The 18,307-nt window shown below is 41.5% G+C and overlaps 1 protein-coding gene across 2 annotated transcripts in view; it reads left to right on the forward strand.

The window, feature by feature from the left end:
- Positions 1–11,390: 11,390 nt before the first annotated feature.
- Positions 11,391–18,307, forward strand: part of LOC145996411 (uncharacterized) — an 83,882-nt gene continuing 76,965 nt past the window's right edge. For both annotated transcript variants that reach the window (XM_083132864.1, XM_083132865.1), the window contains exon 1: positions 11,391–11,649. In XM_083132864.1, the coding sequence (XP_082988990.1) occupies positions 11,476–11,649 (174 nt within the window). In that variant the 5' untranslated portion in view covers positions 11,391–11,475. The remainder of the gene's footprint in view (positions 11,650–18,307) is intronic.

Below are 18,307 nucleotides of genomic sequence, written 5' to 3' on the forward strand. Positions count from 1 at the left end.
TCCTCTGAGGTAGTTTCGAACCGTTCTAAAAATGCAGACGGTAAAACTCGATCAGCCCCGTTGAATCTTTTGAAATGGGTTTTATATTCAAGAGGGAAAATAGATCGCCTCGCAATTGTGGGTGGCGAATAATGACCTTCGCAGCTGGGTGCTTGGAGTGGGGATGTATCATTCCTTGCCCCCCTTTCGCCGTTTGTCCTCCTCGGCGCTGAAGGTTCATCGCGGTTGAGCAAAGGAACATTAGAAGCAGCAGGGGGTGGTAAAGTTCTCCTGGCCTCCGGCGTTTCTCGGTCGCGAGGGTGAGAAAGGTCCAAAATGTCCATTCTTCTTTCCAAAGCCTGTATCTTTTGGGAATGGTCATCAACCTCGCCTATTGTTTTCGCCACGCGCTCTCTCATACCTTCGAAGTTTTGGTGACAGCTCGCCTCAAGCTGGGCCGAGGATTTCCTCAATACTGTCAAATCCTGGTCCGTCTGGTCTGTCCGTCGCGACAGCGTTGCCAACTGCTGGTCCTGGTCATCAACACGGGAATCCAAGCGAGCGACTTCTGCGTCGAGTTTCTTTTCACAGTCTTGCAAGCGCGTGGAAAAACGTTCAGTTATTTGTTCCGCCGAAACACGCACCACTTCCTGGAATCGGGTCTCAAGCTGTTCTATCCGCTTTTGTGTCTCTGCATGCTCCGCCCGGATCAGCTGTCTTATCATCTCGAACATCCTGTCGTTGGTGCCGGCGCCATTCTTCAATGCATCATTTGTTTCTTCCCTCGGAGCGACTTCTTCCGAAGCTAGCGTGGATTCAGTATTTACAACTAAGCCCCCGTATCCTGGAGTTCCTGACGAAATAACACAAGTATTACAGCGCCGCTGCGCTTCGTTCGACGGGTCCATTTCACCTAATGGGATTTCAATCCCGCAAACTACACAATTCCCTGCTTCGCTCATCTTTCCATAAATAATTTTCTCACTTCTCAATTTCATTAGATATTTAAAACACTCACTATGACCTGAGGTCGTCAGAAAATAAATCTGCACTTCAAAAATATATAACGCACTACAGAAAAACAATACAAACAATTACCTATCAAAAATGCAGAGAGGAGGACACGACGGGTCCTTTCCTGCTACCTTGTAGAAGCCTAATGAAAATAAAAACGACGCGCACACACAAAAAATTGCCACTAAATCTGTATAACATACTGCCTTGAAATATCGCCCTTGCCGATGTTTGCCTACATAATTGCCCTTTACGTTAATCAAATTCGCGCCGAGATAACATAAACACCGAATACTAAATATGGATATCAATAAACATAGCAAAATACGTATAAAAACATTTCCACGCTTACTGACAAAATATTATGCACTTGTAAAACTACTACCGTTACACTCCCGACGAAGGCGAAAAAGAAGACCGGTGCCTGTTCGGGATGCCAAATTGTAACGGGTTTGTCCTCGTAGCCGGAAGACCGAAGTCCCCAGTTCGAGGTGCCAAACAACTCTACCGCTGGTCAGTTGGTTCAGGGTTCCGCGGCCGCCCGATTGGACGGTCGTCGGTCCTTGGTTCGCGTCTCCGGTTAAGGAAACACGATTCCTACCACCAGCTAACGGTTTAATTCCAGGTTCATGTCACCGGGTCGGTTATTTACACCTCCGGCGGTAAGCCACGTCGTGCATAAAGTGGTGCTGTTATTCATTTTTATTGCAATAATAATAATTGTTGTAATAATAGAAAAAGCTATAACCCTTCTGGTCAATGGAGACAAGCTATGCAGCTTCAAACTCAGGACTAAAACCAAAAATATCGACCATACGAGGATATACATCTATACATACATATAAATGAATCAAGAACACCTGTAGGATAACGAATATATACGTGTATTCGGCAAATATAAACACAACAATGATAATGTAACCATTACATATCCCCTCACTCTCATTCTATCATGCACTCACACACACACGCTGCAGGGGTGAACACAATATACCATTACATGATAAAATATCTAACCGCCTCTTTGGTTTATTTTCCGTGTACCTTCGAATTTGAGATTTCTATTAGCCCCTTAGGCTTGCTTTCAATGTAAATAAGCGCGGCCAGCGCTCTGTCACGTATGAGACGCGATTAGCTAGGCGTCATAGTTACCAAAAGTAAATAATAATTGACATTACACTTGTTGAGGCACTATGCAAAAGGAATAAGCATACACTAAATGAATGACAAGAGGAAATTAACTTGATTACAAGTACACGAGTGCTGATAATACAAACGACCGTAATATAAACTAGGATATATTCAAAATGATTAACTCAGCTATACTATTGAGTACCTAGTTTTCTAATACCTATATATATCAAAGAGCACGGTAAAAATCAAATAATTAATTATATAAATACTCGGCGCGAGAATAGGAAAACAATAACAAATAGTAGGTCTTTTACATTTATAGAATTTCGAAGGGTGAGCGAAATAGGTTCTTAATTTATGAAGATTTACAGTACTTTCGATTTGATTGGCCTAAATAATTAGTAGTTGCAGGCAACATTGTTCGATTTCATCTCGCTTTGTGTTATGACAAACCAGTGGCGACGTAGGTGGACAAATGTTCACTCTCACACATAAAGAGAAAACTGGAGGATACTATACCGACTCAATGGCGGCGCGGTCCTCGCTGATGTCAACTGTCCTCGTTGCGGCGTCCCGACGATACTCGTGGCTATGCCAGTCTGTCCTCCTGGCGGGCAAAAACTGTCTCTTCGACTTAGACGTAACATTCATTTTTCTTCCTATTTTCCATCGCGGCGACGAAGATGGGCGGAAAAGCACCTCGCTTCCATCTGTCTGCTCGGGGCGTTGCATCCGATCGTGGCTTCAATGGCCGTTCGGGGATACGCAGGGCGTCGGGTCGTCTAAGGGCGGACGTCGTTTCATCTCTCTCTTTTCTCTATCTCTTCTTCTTTTCTCGGCGTAACATCCGTCTCACCGTTGTGGTACTTTCGTCTCTCATCTGGGTTGGCAATGCGAGTTGTCGCTGCGGCGTGGCTTTCATCTCAGACGCCGTTATGCAAGCGTCGTGGTGCGGTTCTCTTGACTTAAGGCGTCGTATAGTTAAGCAAGGGTCCTGGCTTCTTCTCTTGGCTTCATGGCAGCAGTAATCGGAAACCCGAAGGTCCCGTCCCTCTCGTAGTTTTAGCCGCCCATATTTATTCAATGTCCCTCCTTACAAAAAGGGAAAAACACAACTGGAGCACGTGAAACACGTAATTAACACGACCTCAATTCCTGGCACTGTCACTGTGATCACACACTCACTACAATTAACACGACGCGGTCGAAAAGTTAAAACAAAGCAAAGTTCCGTATCTCGCGCAAAGTAACGCGGAGATGGTGTTCGGTCTGAATATGGCGCTAAACTGTGTCGGTCCTCTGGAGTCCAGGGGTATTTAAGGAAAACTTGAAACTTCAAAAATCAACCGCCTCGCAGTTCGTTAGCTTAGAAAAAAATGCTGGACGGTGGTCTTTCTTCCAGGCTCGTTGTCCACTTGGGAGGTTTGGGGGTGAAGAAAAAAAAAACAGAGCAGTCCTCACACGTGTTGCGACAGAACTCCCCCTCGGTCGGTAGCTCGGACGTTGTTCCCATTGCTGGACAAGTAAAAGTCACCCTTAGTGTCAAAAATTCCACAACTCGCTATTTTTCCTACCCTCGCCGTCTAGAACCGAAAATCCAAGAAAAGCCAAAAAGCACAACTGGCTACAGAAAGTTGTTAAAGAGTATTTACGAAATTCTAAAATACACTCACTTAAACTACAAAAAAGACTGGTGACAAAAGTAATTGTCACATCTCGCCCCCCCTAACTTCAAAAAAAATTGTAGGCTTTAAAATCGCTCTCGGCTGGGGAGATTTTTTAAGGTTACATATTTTTTTTAAAACACCCTGTATATGAACACTTTTTTGAAACACCCTGTATATGAATCGAATCTATACTTGAAAAATGTTTTTATGAGTAAATACACAATAAAACAATCCTTAAAGGACGTAAAAAGATAATACATTGGAATATACTCATATAAAAAATCAATAATGACACAAGAGAAAAATATAAAAATATAACTAGTCCATTAACATAAACTTCAAGTCTCTAAGAGCGGTCTCCCGAACGCTGAAGTCCGGAGACGCCAGGTGTCGGAGAGTCACTTCTTGTTTGCACCTGATTTCGCTCTTCAGTTCGTCGGTCCGACTTTGGGCTCCTTGATCGACCGTGGGGTCGGTAATACCCATCACGTATCTGACCTAGTTGAAACTTATCGTCGCGGTTGCCCTGCACTGTGCCGTGCGGCGGTCGACGCATATTTCCTCCTCCACGTCTGCCTCTCTGGTACTGCCGCTGTTCTCTCTGTGGCGAAGGTGGTAAGGGATGAAAGTTCTGATCATTGGCGCGTGGATCGTGGTGCTGTCCTCGCTGAACCATCTGAACTCGCTGGCGTCGGTTCCGGCCGTGACGATCATCTTCCCCTCTGGAACGCTTATTCCAGCGCTCTGCCCTGTCGCGTTCTTCTTCTTCTGAGCACTGGTACAGGTTCTCCAGCGTCAGCGACATCGAGTCGGGGTCGAACACACAACTGCCATTAAGGTGACGCCGGACATCTTGAGGAAAATGATATATCAGCGCCGCGATTATTTCTGGAGCCGTCATTTGTGGCTGCAGTGCCTTGAATTCATTATATTTTTTCCAGAAATATTGGGCGTAAGTAACTCCCGCGTTTCGGTTGTACCTCTCGTTGCGCAGTTCCATTAACATGCGTTCTACTTGGATCGGCCGCTGAAAGTGCCCTAGGAACATCTCCCGGAAAGCTTCATAAGATGTGAAATGCCCTTCATTCGTTTCAAACCAATTTTTGGCCCGATCTTCCATTAAACCTCGCAAAACCAGGATCTTTTCATTATTCCTCAAGGACAGCTCCTCTGAGGTAGTTTCGAACCGTTCTAAAAATGCAGACGGTAAAACTCGATCAGCCCCGTTGAATCTTTTGAAATGGGTTTTATATTCAAGAGGGAAAATAGATCGCCTCGCAATTGTGGGTGGCGAATAATGACCTTCGCAGCTGGGTGCTTGGAGTGGGGATGTATCATTCCTTGCCCCCCTTTCGCCGTTTGTCCTCCTCGGCGCTGAAGGTTCATCGCGGTTGAGCAAAGGAACATTAGAAGCAGCAGGGGGTGGTAAAGTTCTCCTGGCCTCCGGCGTTTCTCGGTCGCGAGGGTGAGAAAGGTCCAAAATGTCCATTCTTCTTTCCAAAGCCTGTATCTTTTGGGAATGGTCATCAACCTCGCCTATTGTTTTCGCCACGCGCTCTCTCATACCTTCGAAGTTTTGGTGACAGCTCGCCTCAAGCTGGGCCGAGGATTTCCTCAATACTGTCAAATCCTGGTCCGTCTGGTCTGTCCGTCGCGACAGCGTTGCCAACTGCTGGTCCTGGTCATCAACACGGGAATCCAAGCGAGCGACTTCTGCGTCGAGTTTCTTTTCACAGTCTTGCAAGCGCGTGGAAAAACGTTCAGTTATTTGTTCCGCCGAAACACGCACCACTTCCTGGAATCGGGTCTCAAGCTGTTCTATCCGCTTTTGTGTCTCTGCATGCTCCGCCCGGATCAGCTGTCTTATCATCTCGAACATCCTGTCGTTGGTGCCGGCGCCATTCTTCAATGCATCATTTGTTTCTTCCCTCGGAGCGACTTCTTCCGAAGCTAGCGTGGATTCAGTATTTACAACTAAGCCCCCGTATCCTGGAGTTCCTGACGAAATAACACAAGTATTACAGCGCCGCTGCGCTTCGTTCGACGGGTCCATTTCACCTAATGGGATTTCAATCCCGCAAACTACACAATTCCCTGCTTCGCTCATCTTTCCATAAATAATTTTCTCACTTCTCAATTTCATTAGATATTTAAAACACTCACTATGACCTGAGGTCGTCAGAAAATAAATCTGCACTTCAAAAATATATAACGCACTACAGAAAAACAATACAAACAATTACCTATCAAAAATGCAGAGAGGAGGACACGACGGGTCCTTTCCTGCTACCTTGTAGAAGCCTAATGAAAATAAAAACGACGCGCACACACAAAAAATTGCCACTAAATCTGTATAACATACTGCCTTGAAATATCGCCCTTGCCGATGTTTGCCTACATAATTGCCCTTTACGTTAATCAAATTCGCGCCGAGATAACATAAACACCGAATACTAAATATGGATATCAATAAACATAGCAAAATACGTATAAAAACATTTCCACGCTTACTGACAAAATATTATGCACTTGTAAAACTACTACCGTTACACTCCCGACGAAGGCGAAAAAGAAGACCGGTGCCTGTTCGGGATGCCAAATTGTAACGGGTTTGTCCTCGTAGCCGGAAGACCGAAGTCCCCAGTTCGAGGTGCCAAACAACTCTACCGCTGGTCAGTTGGTTCAGGGTTCCGCGGCCGCCCGATTGGACGGTCGTCGGTCCTTGGTTCGCGTCTCCGGTTAAGGAAACACGATTCCTACCACCAGCTAACGGTTTAATTCCAGGTTCATGTCACCGGGTCGGTTATTTACACCTCCGGCGGTAAGCCACGTCGTGCATAAAGTGGTGCTGTTATTCATTTTTATTGCAATAATAATAATTGTTGTAATAATAGAAAAAGCTATAACCCTTCTGGTCAATGGAGACAAGCTATGCAGCTTCAAACTCAGGACTAAAACCAAAAATATCGACCATACGAGGATATACATCTATACATACATATAAATGAATCAAGAACACCTGTAGGATAACGAATATATACGTGTATTCGGCAAATATAAACACAACAATGATAATGTAACCATTACATATCCCCTCACTCTCATTCTATCATGCACTCACACACACACGCTGCAGGGGTGAACACAATATACCATTACATGATAAAATATCTAACCGCCTCTTTGGTTTATTTTCCGTGTACCTTCGAATTTGAGATTTCTATTAGCCCCTTAGGCTTGCTTTCAATGTAAATAAGCGCGGCCAGCGCTCTGTCACGTATGAGACGCGATTAGCTAGGCGTCATAGTTACCAAAAGTAAATAATAATTGACATTACACTTGTTGAGGCACTATGCAAAAGGAATAAGCATACACTAAATGAATGACAAGAGGAAATTAACTTGATTACAAGTACACGAGTGCTGATAATACAAACGACCGTAATATAAACTAGGATATATTCAAAATGATTAACTCAGCTATACTATTGAGTACCTAGTTTTCTAATACCTATATATATCAAAGAGCACGGTAAAAATCAAATAATTAATTATATAAATACTCGGCGCGAGAATAGGAAAACAATAACAAATAGTAGGTCTTTTACATTTATAGAATTTCGAAGGGTGAGCGAAATAGGTTCTTAATTTATGAAGATTTACAGTACTTTCGATTTGATTGGCCTAAATAATTAGTAGTTGCAGGCAACATTGTTCGATTTCATCTCGCTTTGTGTTATGACAAACCAGTGGCGACGTAGGTGGACAAATGTTCACTCTCACACATAAAGAGAAAACTGGAGGATACTATACCGACTCAATGGCGGCGCGGTCCTCGCTGATGTCAACTGTCCTCGTTGCGGCGTCCCGACGATACTCGTGGCTATGCCAGTCTGTCCTCCTGGCGGGCAAAAACTGTCTCTTCGACTTAGACGTAACATTCATTTTTCTTCCTATTTTCCATCGCGGCGACGAAGATGGGCGGAAAAGCACCTCGCTTCCATCTGTCTGCTCGGGGCGTTGCATCCGATCGTGGCTTCAATGGCCGTTCGGGGATACGCAGGGCGTCGGGTCGTCTAAGGGCGGACGTCGTTTCATCTCTCTCTTTTCTCTATCTCTTCTTCTTTTCTCGGCGTAACATCCGTCTCACCGTTGTGGTACTTTCGTCTCTCATCTGGGTTGGCAATGCGAGTTGTCGCTGCGGCGTGGCTTTCATCTCAGACGCCGTTATGCAAGCGTCGTGGTGCGGTTCTCTTGACTTAAGGCGTCGTATAGTTAAGCAAGGGTCCTGGCTTCTTCTCTTGGCTTCATGGCAGCAGTAATCGGAAACCCGAAGGTCCCGTCCCTCTCGTAGTTTTAGCCGCCCATATTTATTCAATGTCCCTCCTTACAAAAAGGGAAAAACACAACTGGAGCACGTGAAACACGTAATTAACACGACCTCAATTCCTGGCACTGTCACTGTGATCACACACTCACTACAATTAACACGACGCGGTCGAAAAGTTAAAACAAAGCAAAGTTCCGTATCTCGCGCAAAGTAACGCGGAGATGGTGTTCGGTCTGAATATGGCGCTAAACTGTGTCGGTCCTCTGGAGTCCAGGGGTATTTAAGGAAAACTTGAAACTTCAAAAATCAACCGCCTCGCAGTTCGTTAGCTTAGAAAAAAATGCTGGACGGTGGTCTTTCTTCCAGGCTCGTTGTCCACTTGGGAGGTTTGGGGGTGAAGAAAAAAAAAACAGAGCAGTCCTCACACGTGTTGCGACAGAACTCCCCCTCGGTCGGTAGCTCGGACGTTGTTCCCATTGCTGGACAAGTAAAAGTCACCCTTAGTGTCAAAAATTCCACAACTCGCTATTTTTCCTACCCTCGCCGTCTAGAACCGAAAATCCAAGAAAAGCCAAAAAGCACAACTGGCTACAGAAAGTTGTTAAAGAGTATTTACGAAATTCTAAAATACACTCACTTAAACTACAAAAAAGACTGGTGACAAAAGTAATTGTCACAACAAGACAACTGTATTTGCTCGGAAAATAGGTAAAGTGAGTGAAAAGTCACAAAATGCCGGGTTGTTGTGAGTGCGACAGAACTAAACGAGAGATAGAAAGACTGCATCTTGAGCTCTCGTCCAAGAATGAAATCATTAAGGTTCTTGAAGCAGACAAACTAGAACTATTGAACGAGAAAAGAGGAAACTCTCCTTGCCGCTGCTACACATAAAAATGAGTATTTTTTTAACGACTTTAACTATAATTGACTGGGAAAAGGTTGACTTTCTTTTGTTTAAGAATGTTTTTTTATCTCATGTTTAAAACTATGTTTAAAATAAAAAAATGTTTTATACAAAAAAATACAGTTTGTTTTGTTCTTTTTAAAAAAACACAAATTTCGCCAACCCTGAGTATAAACCCTAAGGCAATAAATTCTGCTCAGGCACTGAACAGTGACGTTATCAGAAAGTGGTCCCAAGACTTCGTTCATTAATTACTTCCGTTTTACCGTTTGTTTAATAGCAGGACAAACTTTATTCATTTTGTGCAATGACTGAATCAAAATAAATTTCAATTTTGAGTTTGGAAGCGCAGTCCATAGACTTGTAATTTGCATGACTTTTTTCTGTTACGTATTTTCCTAATTAATATTATGTGACGCTCAAAATGTAGGACATTTATGATATTTTTCAAATTCCTCCCGGATGCCGGACATAAGGCTAAAATGTAGGACACGTCCTGGAAAATCCGGACGTCTGGTAACCCGATGTAGGGACACAACAGCATGACAACTGCCTCTAAGCCAAGCGTCAGGTTAACCTTGCAGCAGGTTTTCGCATATGTAGTTCCAAACGTGCGCGCAAGAACATAGTTCCACTGAGACGGGTTCTATTCCGACACAACTGCATACTTGCAAGAAAACAGTTATTTAATTTGTAATATACAGACAAAATAGTACATCCATTAGCAGGTATGGACTTAATTGGTTGCAATCACTGTGCAGACGAACTTGGAACCGTAGATTCGCCAACTGCAATGTGTAGTGCGTTGAAGAGACACTGAAACTTTAGAGCGAGTCGAGCGAGACTGAATGCGTTGCAGAACGCGTGAAATCGGCGATACCAGTGTTGCACATCCCACTATTTTAACCCTATGTTTATTGTAGAGCGGCGAGAATGGCTGAATCTACTGTTCAGCGCGCGGTTTTACCCGAATGTTATTTTGGACTTCGTCCGAAGGGAAATTTTCTTCAAAAACAAGCAAGTTGTTTTGAATGCATAATCCTCCTTGCGGCAACAAGATCAAAGTAAAACAGGGCGTGAGGTGATTTGCCGTCAATGTGCGCACGAATTGTATCACGGGTGTTGAATGATTTGCTGTTTGAGTTTAGCAAGAGGAAACGATTGTTTGTTTTTTGACGACAAAAGAATCTCCGCGGTATTAAAAGATATCGCAGTGAGAAGAAACATGTTTATTATTTGGACGAGACGTCCTTCAACTCGGTGGGTGGGGGAAGGGGGAATAAAACATGGAAGGATACCAGCATGCAAAACCACGCCAGGGCTGAAGAAACCAACGATGAGGGGAAGGGGGAGGCTTATTGTTTCACCCACTGGCGGCAATGAAAGCTTTGTTGAAGGTGCATATTTACTGTTCCAAGCAAAGAAAGGGAAGGGTGATTATCCGCAAGAAATGGACAGACCAAGATTTGAATCCTGGTTTAGTGAAGTGATTCATAAATTGAAACCAGAGTAATAGCGACAGACAATGCACCTGATTGTATATATCACCAATAACAAATGATGCTTTTTTGGTGGTATAACTTGAATTGCGTGTGTCTTACAGGAACGGATGTATTGCGGACGAAGCAACCACGTTTTTCATAAATGTATTTCTTTCTAAACCAAAAAAAAAAAAAAAATTGTCATTAAATTCAAGAGGGCCTATCGTTGTTTACTTTTATCTTTGTTCATTTTTATTTTTGCGTGCTCGAAATATACACACACGCTCTCATGTTTCGAAGATATTTCGCATTTATATTAAGTAATGACACATTTATTAAATAATCTATGCGCAGAAAGTACTTTTAAAATTTTATGTTTCAGGAGACAAAGAGAAGCAAAAATACATTCCACTTGACATGCATGCGGGTTTTGATGTGTTGTGCGGTTGGCAATACTGTGGATTTTCTCAGTGTCTGCGATGTAAGCAGTTCGGCGGTTGAGGAAAGACTGGCACGGAAGATTCTGAGCTCAGTTCTCGCGCGGATTGATACATAAAACCTGCTGCAAGGTTGACTTGACGAGCAGCTTAGCGGAAACGTTTGGCAATGAACACTTTCGTTACGAAAGTGGTGGACGGATCGATACACTTGCAACCTTGTGTTCTGACGTCACGGAAGAACAGTTTTTAATTTTAGGCTAAATGCCTACGTTGTTAAAATAGGCTAGCTATGCTTAGTTCTCTTATCCTAAATAATAATTCTTCATTGCATTGATGCTAATGGAACATAAATTAAGAGGCGTAACCTAACATCGTAGGCAAACTATATCTGACGTCAGAACACAAGGTAGCAAGACTGTTGTGCGACAAGAAAGACCCGTCGTATACAAACTTCCAATGAGGCAATCCTTGTTTTATATTTTTCACTGTGAAAATATGATACTTTTGTAATAGTTTAGTTTGAAACGATGAGACCCAAATTACTGAATAGAAATTTTTATAAGCACACAGAAATTGGAGAGGATTACCATAACTTATGTCGGCTTTGCTTGACGAACACTAGTTCGAAACTGAACATCTGCCTAGATGAAGGACAAAGACGAGATATTCAAGGGAAGATATTAAATTGTCTATCCCTCATTGTGAGTATATTTTATTACTTGTCAGGGTACCAGTTAGATATACCGGAAACACATTTAACTCGTTTATTTTGAAATAAAATTCATTTCTACTTACCTCATATGCATAGCGGAACATTTTTCAACTAGGTATTCCTTTTTTTTTTCATTGAAAAAGCTTTATATTTAACATTATAAATATTTATTGGTCATTGCTAATTGGCGGCCAAATTTTGACTCACGTTGTTTATCGTCAGTTGATATGCTGTGTCGTCAGATGATATGCAGTGTTTCCAAACTTATGAACCGATATATGCCGCACAAACTATTCACAAAAGGTTTTTAAGCGAAAATTGATCCACCAACCATTCACAGAAGGTTAGGTTAGGTTCAGTTAGGTTAGGCAAACATAGAAAATTAAATTGAAAAAAAAAAAACGCTCGCACGTCATCTTGTAAAACTACCGCGTGGTTGTTACACTAACACTTATTAACCGAAAAATGATTGTTTTTAATCCACAAACCATTCACGGAAGGTTAGGTTAGGTTCAATTAGATTAGGCAAACAGAAAATTAAATTGGAAAAATAAATCCTGCTCACACGTCATCTTGTAAAACTACCGCTTGGTTGCTACACTGACAGGTGGTTACGTTATCGTACGCACGGAATATTTGATTCACGTAGTCGACGGTAATGGTGGCACGAACTATCGTACAACGGAGATACATGAATGTCGAAAAATACCTTATTTACAGGCTGAATAACTTGCACAATTCGAAAATACACTTTTCCCAGCTTCAGAAAGTCGACAAGAACTAAATTCCGTAAGTACTTCCTCGTCTTTTCTCCTGTAAATTTCAAGAAATGTGTTTCCGGTATTTCTGATCGTTACCCTTGTAAGCATTACTTTTCATTTATTATTTCATGAAGCTTTGGTACTATTATAGTATGGGGGAGACACCTATAAATCATATATTTCGCACTTTTTTTACATTGCTAATGCACTATTTCGCAATGCAGAACATTTCCTAAGGTGAAATAATTCATTTCTAACTAAGATAATTTACTTCTACATTCATTCCCATGCTTCTACAATATTTACTGTCTCTTGTCGACGGAGAATATCTTGTCCATAAGAAGTGCATAAGGTATTTTTCAAGTTGTTTTTTTTCAACATAAATACATTTTTTTGAGACCAAACACTGCTCATTACTTTAAGGAAGGTTCAAATTTTGTGTGACAATTATTTCCAAAATCCTATGATAATTAGTCTTTGTGCTAGGAGAAATCATAAATCAATCGGAACTGTTACCGGTGCAGACAACAAATACACTACTTGCCTCCAAATCAACAAACTAAAGACGACTCTGTGTTGCACCGTGCGGTAACACTTTACTATAGGTGAGATGGATTTCTTCAAATTTACAGGAGAAAGTACTTATGCAAATCATTTTCTGTAGCATTGTTGAAGTTCGTGTATGTAGTTTTGATCCATTTTAATGCGAATGCATGTTGTTTTCTGCGAAAATCTATGTCCGACATGCTGTTGTTGCTGCCGCCATTTGCTTTCTGCATGAGAGCAGAATGTTCCGTGTGTTAGATGACGTAAATCTCATAGTCAGTGTTTCAAACCACGCCGTGTTATCGCTACAAGATGACGTGTCGAGGATGCGCGACGTGAAGTTGCTGCCAGGTGTGGAAGATGCCATTAAATTTTTAAATCAACACTGAATCATGAAGAAAGAAGTGTAATGTAGGACGTGGAAAGTTAAAATTCAAAAGAATTCCGTGTATTTTCTTTCATGGAGAGAAAAAACCCGATATTGTCCATATATGCTACATTAAACGAAATGAGTGCTAATGGAACCTAACCTAACCTCGTAGGCATACCTCATCCCCGTGATGGTTTGTGGGGCTATCGTGAATTATTGGGGCTAACGTCAATGGTTTGTGGAGCTAACATCAATGGTTTGTGGGGCTAACATCAATGGTTTTTGGGCTAACGCCAATGGTTCAATAATTACCTTTATGTCAAACGTTGGACTTTTTTTCGTGAAAAAATCCAGGCACGAAAGTAGGTATTCTTCGGTAAACAAGGTTGCAACTCTGCATGCACACACCAAATTGACAAAACACTGGCTCAACGCACGATGAACAGGTAAGCTATCGCCATATTGTGTGTGGAAATAAGTAGGAACAGTAAGTATTCGTTAATGTAAGAATATGACATTATTTTCATTAGAAATTCATTATTTCACCTAAATAAATGTTCCGCAAGAAATTCATTATTTCACCTAAATAAATGTTCCGCAATGCAGAATAGTACGTTAGCAATGTAAAAAAGTGCGAAATAAATGATTTATATATGATTCACCTATAGTAAAGTAGTACCCACCGTGCAAACAGAGTCAAATCTAGTCAAAAAGTGCAGCCAACTACACGGGGCTATAGAAATTTATGGAAGCGAAAAATCATTCTCCAGAGAATATGCAGTAAGTAATCAATCAGTAAGATTCTATGACATAGAAACCAGGGTAAAGGTTAAAAATTTGAGGTACTTGTTTACTATCCTTCGGACACATTTATTTATTTTTACAGAAGAAACTACTTACCGTAATAAGTTCCTATAGCATTGTATAACATCGGGAAAGTGTTTTGTGTGATGTGGGAATGTTTTATAACTGAAATTCATGTTGTTCGTTGAAAATTAATTCTCCGACGGAGAATAGCTAGCCCCACGAACCATTGGCACGTGGATAGGTTAGTTCTGTTAGGTTAGGAAACTTAGTTAAAATTTGGTGTCGTGTTAGTATCAGGATCTAGAAATTGGAAATAATTGTGAACGATTGGCGCTAGCCCCACGAACCATTGGCGTGTGGTTAGGTTAGTTCGTCTCAGGCAAGCGAAAAGGCCTATCAGAAAGATGTACTGGTAATGTGAAAAATTGGAATTAATTTAATTTAACGTTGATACACCTTCAGGAATGTTCCGCGAAGCAGATACGTAAGTACAAATGTCAAAAATTGATGAAACGAAAAAATTAGAGGTGTCCGAAGGATAGTAAATTTTTACCATTTGAGGTGTATTCAAGTTTTTTTTAATAAAAGTAATTGCAATTTTCCACATTACGAGTACTTCTTTCTCGTAGTCTTTTCGCTTGCCTGAGACACAATATGGCACGTACAGCTTCCTTGATAATCGAACGTTGTGCTTGTGTTTTGTCGATTTTCATTCGTTATGCAGTGTTTCAACCTTCAGAACCCAAGAAATACCCGTGAAAAAATGTCTTCTGATCTAATTTTTTTAAAAGTTTCTCGCATTGTTTTACGAAGAAAATTGTAATGATTCGTGGGGAAATTTCGAACTTGGTGTCTTAGCACGCTGTGTTAACCACTCAGGCAGGAGGTTGGCTATTATAAATATGTTGTTTATTGATGTTATACTTTGTGTTTGAAAGTGGCAAACATTTATTCGCAACTACAATGTGCAAAACTGTAAATGTCAACAATGGTAACAATACTTTGTCGGTCTAGGTTTGACATGAAAATCAGAACAGAATTAAGAGGAAAATATTGTGGGATCAATGTTATCATTTATCTCCTTTTTATGTGTTTCAATAGGTCTTTGCCTTCTGACGGCTCATCTTTTATGCACAAAACTGGGTTACGTATCCTCTGCAACAGGGCTCAAGACTGCTACTGAACTGTATCAGACATTCACATCAAGGATCGAGCTTCTCAAGGTCAAGCTCTGCCCCCTCACGCTCCAGTCAAGTGTTCTTTCCAGCCGATTGTGACCGAAGTGCGAGCTGAGCATGATCGAATGAACCTTGACCGGAGCACCAGGTGTGAATGCTTCTCTTTAAAAATCATTCAATGATATTTGACTGGACCATGGGGGGAGGGTGATCTGAGCGTTACTGGACTGTAAATGTAAATCAGGCTTAAAGAGTATAGCTATCTCTTGTGTGTTGCACTGTGCCATGAATGCAGATTCAAGTTGCAGAAGTACTGTACATCCCAAGTATTTTCAGTCTGTCATAGGCCGTGTCCAAATTGGCAAGCGCTCGATCCCATTCTCTCCCGTTGCTTTTGTGTGCTGTCGAAATCATCCAATTCTACATGTCCCCTTGTAGTATGGTTGCTACTTTTCCCACCAGGTGTCAGCTCAAATATTATTACCTATCGCACCATTGGCGCTAGCCCCATGAACCATTGGCATGTGGTTAGGTTAGTTCGTCTCAGGCAAGCGAAAAGGCCTATCAGAAAGACGTACTGGTAATGTGAAAAATTGGAATTAATTTAATCAAAACAACGTTGATACACCTTCAGGAATGTTCCGCGAAGCAGATACATCAGTACAAATGTCAAAAATTGATGAAGCGAAAAAATTAGAGGTGTCCGAAGGATAGTAAATTTTTACCATTTGGGGTGTATTCAAGTTTTTTTTTTTTTTAATAAAAGTAATTGCAATTTTCCACATTACGAGTACTTCTTTCTCGTAGTCTTTTCGCTTGCCTGAGACACAATATGGCACGTACAGCTTCCTTGATAATCGAACGTCGTGCTTGTGTTTTGTCGATTTTCATTCGTTATGCAGTGTTTCAACCTTCAGAACCCAAGAAATACCCGTGAAAAAATGTCTTCTGATCTAATTTTTTTAAAAGTTTCTCGCATTGTTTTACGAAGAAAATTGTAATTTAAACTAAAAAATTATTTTCGTTTGAAATTTTAAGTCCAAATTTCCCACAGATTTCGGGCTCCGCTCCTGGGGTTATTGACCCACTGCCCCCTACTGCTACCGTGGCACCACCTCCGCTTCACTCCGGCTACCCGGCTTTCTCTTTAGAGTCCCTGTTAAAGGCATGTTAGAAATTGGCTGGAGTCACCTGCCCCAAATGGGGCCCAAACTTGTAAATTTGAAGAAATCTGTTTCCTGTTCAAATCTACACGGAACTCTTTTAAGCTGTAACTTCCCACATCCCTGGACTCTCTTTGAACATGCATATACCCACAGCCCATTCCTTCAAAGAGTAGCTTACATTCAATATTCACTGCCACATTTTGGACATTCCTTCCCTTTCTTCAAGATCCCATGTTCAATTAAAATATCCACTGGATGTTCCACACCCGATACAAATTTCACCTCGCATCCATGACACGTCATGTTTCTAACTTTCGTTGCAAACACAGACAGTTCGAAACACTGGATACCCAATGAACATGAACAAAACACAATCATGACGCGTGATGTTGTATGAAAGTGTATGCACCAAAGGCTGTTCTCCGTCGGAGAATTAATTTTCAACGAAGAACATGAATTTGCGCTATCATACATTCCCACATTACACAAAACACCTTCCAGATGTTAGACAATGCTACAGGAACTTATTACCATAAGTAGTTTTTTCTGTAAAAATGAAGAAATCTGTCCGGGGAATATCAGATTATAACTTGACAAGTTTAAAAACAAGACGCTGCAAATAGTTGTTCCGCAGCTCACACCACATTTCTCCACTCCATTTTTCGCAGCAACGTTGGTTAACAGTGTTGCAACCTGGAGGGATCGGAATGGTCTGAGGATTTTCAACAAAATTTGTATTCGCTTTTTCCTGGGCTGTTTTCTACCTGTTGATGTACAGAACTTCAGCTCACCTTTTGCCAACTACTCTTTTTCCTTCTTTTAAAACTAGAACTCCCTGATGGTGCAGTGGTAGCATCGTCGCCTTGGAATCAAGGGATCCCGGGTTTGATTCCCGGTGGAGGCATATAGTGGTTCAGATCCAACTTTAAACTGTACATCCAGTCCCAATTACCCTTACTGTGCATAAGGTGGACTTAAAACAACAAATTAATCCAATCCAATTCTTTTAAAACTTGAGAAACTATCCATTTAGATACTCCTTCTGATTTTGCAAATATTTTGCAACATTGTAAACAATTTCTCTGGCCTGTCCTCTAAGGGGCTTTCCAGAGCAGATTGTGGATTTTGTTGGACCCGGCATGATTTAATTTTTGCATTTCAAAAATATGCATCCAAGAGTAAAGAGCAAGAACATTTCAGTGCTTTAAAAAAGAACACAGGCAAGCGTGTTATCAGATTGCCTTCTCGTAGTGATTGTTGTATGATAAACAAAAGAACCCCCACCCCACTCGGCTTTAAAAAACACCACGCCACTGTTTGATGTCGCATTCAGAAAATGAAGTCATTCACCCAGTATTTTCTCTTCGTTACAAACGTTAACGTGCGTGCGTAATACTACAGTTTACGATCCGCACACCACACACATTTTCAAAGACCGGATTAAATCAAATGAACCACTGATAAACTGATATGAGCCGGAACCGACAATCTACACAGTAAAAATAGTTTGTCATATTTGTTTTAGCTTAATTTTGCTGAGTTGGCACCACTCGTAGTCTCAAGGCCAGACTAGTACGTATAAGAGTGGTGGGGAGGATGACGTAATAGAAAGTGCTCCACAGCGATCTGCGCATATCGGGTCTTGACTTGTCAGGCTATAGTACCGAAACGAGGTCACATTTTTCTTAGTGAAACCAACATTTTTCACTGGGTGGTTTATTTTCTTTTGTATTTTAAGATATATCCATTTGCTATAACCCTATCTACAGCAAAAGTAACCACAAGTAATTGGAGTATCGAAGTCGGACATTTGATGTGC

This window comes from Lepisma saccharinum, chromosome 12 (genome assembly GCF_977018435.1).
Source record: "Lepisma saccharinum chromosome 12, izLepSacc3.1, whole genome shotgun sequence".
NCBI classification, from domain to species: domain Eukaryota; kingdom Metazoa; phylum Arthropoda; class Insecta; order Zygentoma; family Lepismatidae; genus Lepisma; species Lepisma saccharinum.